Source organism: Drosophila eugracilis, unplaced genomic scaffold (genome assembly GCF_018153835.1).
Source record: "Drosophila eugracilis isolate 14026-0451.02 unplaced genomic scaffold, ASM1815383v1 contig_1765, whole genome shotgun sequence".
NCBI classification, from domain to species: domain Eukaryota; kingdom Metazoa; phylum Arthropoda; class Insecta; order Diptera; family Drosophilidae; genus Drosophila; species Drosophila eugracilis.
In genome coordinates, this window is record NW_024572605.1 from 1,599,574 (window position 1) to 1,607,941 (window position 8,368).

At 43.6% G+C, this 8,368-nt stretch overlaps 3 protein-coding genes and 1 pseudogene across 4 annotated transcripts; 1 reads left to right on the forward strand and 3 right to left on the reverse strand.

Annotated features, from left to right (window-relative positions):
* Positions 1-102: 102 nt before the first annotated feature.
* Positions 103-4,692, reverse strand: LOC108109193 (annotated as a pseudogene).
* LOC108109191 (protein lethal(2)essential for life) lies at positions 2,404-3,380 on the forward strand. The gene is made up of 3 exons (XM_017217626.2): positions 2,404-2,524; positions 2,627-3,014; positions 3,099-3,380. Exons 2-3 carry the CDS (start codon positions 2,627-2,629, stop codon positions 3,272-3,274), a joined length of 564 nt encoding a protein of 187 aa, XP_017073115.1. The 5' UTR covers positions 2,404-2,524; the 3' UTR covers positions 3,275-3,380.
* An 86-nt stretch (positions 4,693-4,778) lies between the features above and the next one.
* LOC108109190 (luciferin sulfotransferase-like) lies at positions 4,779-5,990 on the reverse strand. The gene is made up of 4 exons (XM_017217625.2): positions 5,713-5,990; positions 5,196-5,653; positions 5,070-5,142; positions 4,779-5,009 (listed from the first exon to the last, which is right to left on the reverse strand). Exons 1-4 carry the CDS (start codon positions 5,979-5,981, stop codon positions 4,868-4,870), a joined length of 942 nt encoding a protein of 313 aa, XP_017073114.1. The 5' UTR covers positions 5,982-5,990; the 3' UTR covers positions 4,779-4,867.
* A 509-nt stretch (positions 5,991-6,499) lies between these two features.
* Positions 6,500-7,826, reverse strand: LOC108108911 (sulfotransferase family cytosolic 1B member 1). Of its 2 annotated transcripts, none has more exons than XM_017217161.1 (3): positions 7,414-7,826; positions 6,828-7,358; positions 6,500-6,770 (listed from the first exon to the last, which is right to left on the reverse strand). In XM_017217161.1, the coding sequence occupies exons 1-3, from the start codon at positions 7,746-7,748 to the stop codon at positions 6,605-6,607; spliced, it is 1,032 nt and encodes a 343-aa protein (XP_017072650.1). In that variant the 5' UTR covers positions 7,749-7,826; the 3' UTR covers positions 6,500-6,604. The 2 variants fall into 2 exon arrangements, with proteins under 2 accessions (XP_017072650.1, XP_017072649.1); XM_017217160.1 differs by having other exon boundaries at positions 6,500-6,755; positions 7,414-7,763.
* Positions 7,827-8,368: the final 542 nt, after the last annotated feature.

An 8,368-nucleotide genomic window follows, 5' to 3' on the forward strand; every position in this document is an offset into this window, starting at 1 on the left:
AAAGTAGACGCCACTACAGCCATATACCATATATATATAAGGATGGATTTCATCAAGTCACAAGACAGTTAACACTTGAAAACCAGAGTACGGGTATCTCACTGTCAGGTACGGAATAATTTTATTAACTTAAACCTTGTACAATGAATTTAAATATAGAGACAGTTTTCTGTTTATTGTGTAGTGCAAGGAATGTGAATGAAGTGTTTAAGTTTAAGTTTAAATTTCACTTGTGCAGTGCTTTGGAAGTGCAGGTTTTGCTCGGTTTGTTTCCACTGTGGCCCTGCCTTAAGCCATCGTAAATTGGAAAACCTTTATTGATTTTCCAACAGCCCAGCGGAAACAGTGCAGTCGAAAAGTAATACGCCATTCGATACTATCTAGTCAGTGCGAATACCGATATCAACTCGGGAGGTGAACTCGACTACATTACATTTTAAAGCCTGAAAACTCGGCTCATTTTGTGACTCCTTTTCTGCTGGAGCTAATTTTTTGGTCTGCGAATGTATACAGTCGGCAGTCAGTGTCTTTGACGTCACAGCGAGCTGTGCTGGCGGTTTGGGGGCATGGCGGGGGCGTTATCCGGGGTATCTTCATCCTACGCCCCCCAATCCAAGTTCGGCTGGGTCCAAATATAACCGGTGTCCGTCATTGAACAGTAGGCATTATAGTAGCGTCCCGGCGACCTGGCAAAAATGCGAAACCAATTACACCCAATCCGAGTCCGGAAAAGCTAATCTGATTTTCATCTTGGTGTCAACCGGAAGCGGAAACTCACCGGCAGTAGGAGAACTGGGGGCACTTGCAGCGAAAGAGGCTCTGGAACTCCTCCTTGCACACCTCGTTCCACCAGCAGGTGCGCTGAAATGCATTGGAAGACCGATTTGGTTAGCTCAACCCCACTATATGTACCGCCTGTAATCCATAGAGACCTCGGTCATGTAGCCATGGACACTCTGATCCGAGTAGCTCCGCTTCGAGAGATGCGCCTGCACGGGGAGAAACAACAACGTCATGGCCAGAAGCAACAGTCGTGGCGTCACGGGCATCACAAAGAGGGCAGACTGTAGGGGCGAAAAATTAACCTTTTTTAAAAAACAGAATTATGGTTTTTATGTTTTTTGACTTACCATAATTCGGTTTTATTTTCTTAATAACTCTATTTATTCTCTGTCCTCAAAGTACAGTGAACACTTCACATGCCGTCTGCCCTGCATTGAATGTCGCCTGTTTTTCTGTTTTTTTGGCATCCTGCTGGGGCGGTGGCGTCGGCATCTCGGCTGCCTTGCATAAGCATAAGTATTTGGCCCCGTTCGCCCTCGGCTTTCAGCTTTCACTACTTTCACACTCGCACACTCACACTATCAGCGAATGCAGCTGCACATCTGAGTTGGCCTGGTATTGGTGAGCTTTTGGCCCATTTCAGACGGTAATTGCCACACTGTTTGCCTGCACTGGGTATATTGCAGAATACAGGGGCATCTGCAAATGCGAAATCACAAATATATATATTTTGTGATGGCTCAAATTAGCCGCACATCAAAAATAAAACACTGCCAAAAGGAATATAATTATTGTAGACTATATGCAGATTGCAAGCAGCGTACAAGAAGGCACATCCCAATAATTATAATTCGTGATTTATGCGCTACTAACTCAAGGAAATTGCTGATATAAATTTCAAACAATATTTGAAAAATCTTTTGTTAGGTCTGTCAGCATTTTCAACGACGTCATCTCTCTCGTCTGATTGAAAACGCACGCGACATGACTCAGCAGAGGAAAAACAAAAAACAAAAAACAAGCAAAAGTGGCAGATGCTCAAAATAGTTTATAAAGTCATTATAGCCAAAGTATTTTCATATTGGCCACGTCAAATCAGCAGTCTCAACAGGTAGAAAATTATGAAAATTCCTTTATATATAGCTGAATTTGGGGGCGTACAAATTTCAAAATTTCTTCTGGCATTTTCCAGAAACACATTCTGCTCTGTGGATTTTTCTAAAAAGTATTTGCAGGCATTTTGAAAATATATACAAAGAACACATTTTGCATACAAACTACTGGTATTTGTGTAGGCTTGATATATAGAATTCGGCATACACATTTTGGATATAAGTATTTTCAGGAACAAACAAACATAAACAAGACTAGTTCTGCTCCGAAAAAGGCTGGTCTGCGGTGACTAACATAGATGTTTCTTTGGGTCAGCATGATAGCCGGCGTCTGAGTCTCCAAATCATCGACTCCCACGGAAGCGAAACAAAACAGGCAGAAATCGTTCGCAGATTCGCACCCAAGATATGTGTTTGGCATATATAGATTCTGTATGTTCTCTAGAGAGAATGACGCTCGTTTAAATTTAGATGGGAAATAAATTTTCATATTTTTAGCCCGTGGGGGAAGATGTAAACAGTCTGTTGAGGGTATAAAACCGTGTGGATTCTCGGGGAGCTCCATCAAAATCGCAACAGCCGCGAATCGAAAAAGACGCGTTTATCGAAGTGAATAAAATCTAGAAAAGGTACGAAGGGGAAGGATAATATATATATATAAAAGAGGACAATAAGTGCAATAATTAGTGAAGTGCTTGGCTCACTATCGTCTCGTTTCTTGACCAAATTAGATGTCCGTAGTGCCCCTGATGTTCCGTGACTGGTGGGATGAGCTCGACTTTCCAATGCGCACATCGCGCCTCTTGGACCAGCATTTTGGCCAGGGACTGAGGCGGGATGACCTCATGTCCTCAGTGTGGAACTCCCGACCCACTGTCCTGCGATCTGGATACCTGCGCCCCTGGCAGAAGAACAGCCTGCAGAAGCAGGAGTCCGGATCCACCCTTAACATCGATAGCGAGAAGTTCGAGGTGATTTTGGATGTCCAGCAGTTCTCGCCATCCGAGATCACTGTGAAGGTGGCGGACAAGTTCGTCATCGTGGAGGGAAAGCACGAGGAGAAGCAGGACGAGCACGGATACGTCTCCCGCCAGTTCTCCAGACGCTACCAGCTGCCAAGTAAGTTTGAGAATATCAAATTAAAGGTCACTTATGACTGAAACTCTTTCATGTTCTATATTAAACCGAAAATCCTGCTTATAGGTGATGTCAACCCCGACACCGTCACATCCTCCCTCTCCTCCGATGGCCTGCTGACCATCAAGGCGCCCATGAAGGCCCTGCCCCCTCCATCGACTGAACGCCTTGTGCAGATCACACAGACTGGTCCCTCTTCCAAGGAGGACAATGCCAAGAAGGTGGAGACCTCGACGGCCTAAGGCTGAATTTTTGTACTGCTTTGAGTGTTAGTTAGTTTATGTCTACGTGTGCCTTAAATATTGGATTTTTACATATTTTATATCAATTAAAACGAAACTAAATATAGACATTTAATCTGTTTGCTAGTTTGATAAAATAGAGTGGAAGATTTGGACAACATATCATTCCCGCAATCAAATAATTTCTTTATGTCTAAATGGTGCAGGATCTAGAGATTAGTTAGCAATAGTAAATCATCCATAGTTAGACTGTTTCTCTCAAGGTTCTGTTGTATCAACGCATTGGCCTTCTTAATTTGCTCTGGCTGAAGTTCATCCTTGTAACCATCGACCTTTCCACGTCGGACGAAACTGAAAGACCAGATGCTAGATTATTTTAAAAAAACACTTCATTTCCCTACTTATAGTTCACTTTGCCAGCATGTTTGCCCCTCTCCTGAGATTTCTCCCACAGATGATTTGTTGTTGGGTTATCTGAGAAAATGAAAAGTAAAAGTAATAAAAGTTGACCAGCTGCTTAGTAACTCACTTTTCATCTCTTCAAATGATAAATGCTTAAGTAACCTCTGCATTTGCATTTCCGTAACCGGTTTGTTTAGAAAACTGGAAACATCATCGATTACCTCTCGCAGATCTTTCTTCATTCTCTCGAAACTAGTGTAGAAGACCCAGGGCTCATTCCGAAGTTGGAAGAACTCACAGGCATGTTCAATGGTCTCTGTGACATAGCTTTCGTCGATCAAGAGATCATCGAAATATTGAGTAAGTGTTTTTCCGTAGAACGCACCATAGGTAACTCCATGATAATATCTGGAAACCCAGGCATCTAAGGGATTCCGAAACACGTAGATCACTTTGTTTTTTCTCTCCCAAAGTTTCGACGGAAGCAAAGCGAGGGGAAGATGCGATTTTAAAAGTCGGGGAGATTCGCATTCCTGAACACGCTTTAAAGATACTTCTATATCGCCCTTTGTGACAAAATCAAACCTATAAAAGGGGCGAATAACTGAAGATATTTTTCATATTAATTATCAATTACGCACTCCAAAAAGGGACTACGTAGTCCTTGATCTTTGGCCAGCGCCTTGTCAAAATCGAAGTTATTCAGCAGCAACCACAGTAATTCCTGCATCCAAGTTGTTCCACATTTCGGTGGGGTTACTACCCACACATCGTCCCCTAGAATATCCATGTCGTGGACTAAGTGGAGAAAACTATCCATGTTCTTCCTGTGAAAATGTTTTCGCTTCGCCCAATCTTTGTCAATTAGGTTTGTGGGGTAACTCCGTGGTGTGATCTGAACGCGCTCCATGGCCTCAAGTAACTGGCTTGATATGAAAAGCTATAGCTATAACATTGTTTTTCATTGACAATTTATTTTCTTTTTATATTATATTTCGTTATCACTTTTATATTCTTGAAGCTGTATGAAGAGCTATATTAGTTTACTTTCCTCCGAGCAGTTAAATCTTTATCCTCACTGAGATAGATTAGATCATCATTATCAAGAATAGCAATAAACTTTTATTATGTTACTTATATGTTTACAAATACTAATCTAAACTGAGAAGATTTTCTAGTTACATTTTTATATTATGGATCACCACTGAGCAGAAGTTCATCCATAGTAACATGGTTCTTTTCCAGAGCTCTTTGAATGCCAATGTTGGCCCTCTCAATTTGTTCGGGCTGCAGCTCGTCCTTATAGCCATTAACATTGCCCTTTCGCACAAATCTGAAAGATTAAGGCTAAAATGTCACTTCTTTTCCAAGAAACTATGAGCCATTCTCTTACCGATGCAACTCCTTGCCAGCATCTTTGTGCTTAACCTGGGCCAACTCCCACAGATGATTCGTGGTTTGATTTTCTGGAAGATAATAAAGTTAAATCTAACATCTAGCTTTGCCACTCTTTACCCACTCTTCATTTCTTCGAAAGATAAATGCTTAAGAAGTTTCTCCATTTGCTGATCGTTGACGGGTTTATCTAGAAATCTGGAGACATCATTGATCACTCCTCGCAGATCTTTCTTCATCCTTTCAAAACTTGTATAGAAGACCCAGGGCTCGTTTCTCAGTTGGTAGAACTCATGAGCATGCTCAATATTCTCCGTTGCAAAGTCACCGGAGGCCAAGATTCCATCGAAAAACTGTTGCAATGATTTGCCGTAGTAAAAACCAAAAGACACCCCGTGATAGTATCGCGACACCCAGTGATCCAGGGGGTTCCGGTACACATAGATAACTTTGTGTTTTCCCTCCCAGAGCTTTGAGGGAAGAAGGGCAAGCGGAAAATGCGACTTGATCAGTCGTGGAGATTTGCATTCCTCGACGGGACGAAGTGATCGTTCCAAATCCTTATGTACACCGAAATCAAACCTGAAGGGGAAGACACACATATTAAAATCTACTTAAACTTCTTTTGGTGATTGGCCTACTCAAGGAAGGGACTCCTTAGCTCTTGATCCTTGGCCAGCGCAGCCTCAAAGTCGATATCATTGAGCAGCAGCCACACTAGTTCCTGCATCCACGTGGTTCCACATTTCGGAAGAGTTACTATCCACACATCGTCATCTCTGAGCTGCATGTCATGAACCAAATTCAGAAATTCTTCCGAGTCTTTACCGTGCATATGTATTCGTTGGGACCAGTTTTTATCGATGAGGTTCGTGGGGTAACTCCGCGGTGTGACCCGTACGCGTTCCATTGCTGTAACTCACTGAATTTCTGTTTAGGAAAGTTCACTCAGGGGAGTGTTCATCGCTTCGCTCAGTTCTCTCTTTCGTTCTTATTACGATAAGGTTACACGGTAGTTTCGTAGTGTTGGTTTTCATTTTATTGTATTTTAATTGGACTTTTCTCTCTCAATTCTATTGATAATAACAAAGTAAGCTAGCCGAGGAAATTTATAGAAGCCAGTTAACAAAGTAGGCCAAACGCTCTGAAAACCTGCTATCATTTTTATGGGATAACGCCACTTAATTTATTATAAACAAGTTGTGTTTGCTAAAGGAAAGGCTAATAATAATTATTATTGCCGAAAGAAAAGATAGAAATAAAAAGTTATGGGAGCTTCCCTACCTCTTGAAAAGTGTATATGTAGCTATTTTTCTTTTACATGTTCATTGGAGTAGCTGTTGATAATGGCATATAAACCACTGATAATGGAGTGCCAACCGCAATACTGTAAACAACCCGTCATAAACCATTAACTTACATATAATATAGGGGAAGCAATTATTTATTAAGCGTATATCACCACAACTTACAGACTATTAACAAAGTTTAACCAATGCACGAGTATATTATACAAAAACTAATTAAGCTGAATTACGTGGAAGCGAATTTGCTGTAGTTGGCAAAGTCATCCATGTTCAATTTAAAATCCCGCAGATTGCTGTCAGACCAGAGATCGAACTCCCGGATAATGTCGGCGGTGAGCTCATCTTTGTGGCTGCCCACGACTCCACGGCGAACGAACCTGTGCGGGGAAGTGCTGATTAGCCAGCTCCTGGCGAGTCCTTTTCAATGGTCAGTTTATCCCAAGACTTACCTGAACTCCTCCACCTCCCGTCCGGCAGCTGCCTTCATGCTCTCGAACTCCTTGACATGATTGCAGGCGGGGTTATCGCGCATGCTCTCAAAGGAGAGATGTTGCTTCATCCGCTCGATCTGCTCCTGGCTTACCTTGCGGTCAAGGAATTGAGCCACCTCGGATATAACCTCTCCCAGCTGTCCCTTCATCCTCTCGTAGCTGGTGAAGAAGATGTTTGGCTCATGGCGCAGCTGCCAAAAGTCCAGAACATGAGGCCAGCAGGGCGTGAAGTTCACATAGCCATCGATAAAGGAGTGCATGAAGTCCGACTTGGTTCCCTGGTAGCCCACCATTCCACGCCAGTGGTGGAAATAGGAGATGGCCGCATCCTTGGGGTTGCGATACACGTAGATGATCTTGGGTCTCTTGGTCCAGATCTGCCTTGGCAGCATCCAGGCAGGGAGGTGGGATTTGATCAAGCGCGGTGAGGGCAGGGCATCGGCTGCAGCGATGGTGTCGTGTGGCACATTGGGAACCACTCCGTTGAATCTGGAGAGAAGAGATTAGTTTTCTGAGACTGCAGAGACTGATTTGATAAACCCACTCTAGGAAGGGCGATCTTAGTGTGAGATCCACACTCTTGGCCGTCTCGAAGTCACACTGATTTACCACCAACCAGGCCAGCTCCTGCATCCAGGTGGTGCCGCATTTCGGAAGGGTAACAATCCATACATCGTCATGACGAACCTCAAAGTCGTATACGCGATCAAGGACCGGTTGGAAGGTATCCGCCAGGCGGCAGAAGCGCTGCTCCCAATTTCCAACTACCGGAACCGCCGGCTCACTGCTGGCGAAGATCGAGGAGTAACCGCCGCTGATGGCCAGCTTGTCGATCTGGTCGAAGGGGACGCTCTTGGCAAAGAAGCTGGACTGGGGCATCTTTACTGGATCGATATCTTGGATGACTGAAGCTCAAGTGGAAAGCGATCAATCGAACTGATCGGCTCAGCAGTTGGAACCGCATTAAACGCTGCCTCAGAAACACCCATCGATCGGCAGCAGAATCTCGGGCCTTTTCTCAGCTTGGAGATGCAATCGTGACACGATCGTCGAGAGAGCTCAAAGCGGAACCCATTATGATCTGCATTTAGCAACTTAATGGGGGCTGTGGCACTATAGTCACGCAGCCATCGCCGAAACACAAAGCCACATTATGCAATTAACGCGTAACCGGACTCGTTTGTGTCCATATGCGACACGATTTTTGGCTGCATGAATCAATCGTGCTGTAAGACTGAAAGACTTTCTTTGTTGGGACGGTTGGGACTGATGGGACCGCCAAAAGAAAGTTTTTGGGCTGGAAACGTTCGCGTTGTTTACCTTTTGATTGAGGCGGCCAGGTGAAATTAAGCCCACAGATTTGGGCAGTCGTTAAGTTGGAAGAATGCCAGCCTTTAGTATTGCAAAACAGGTTGTTAACATTCATAGAGAGGTTCGTGCTAATGCCATAAGAATCTATGAATATTGACAAGTGACTGAATGAAATACTAATGGGGCTG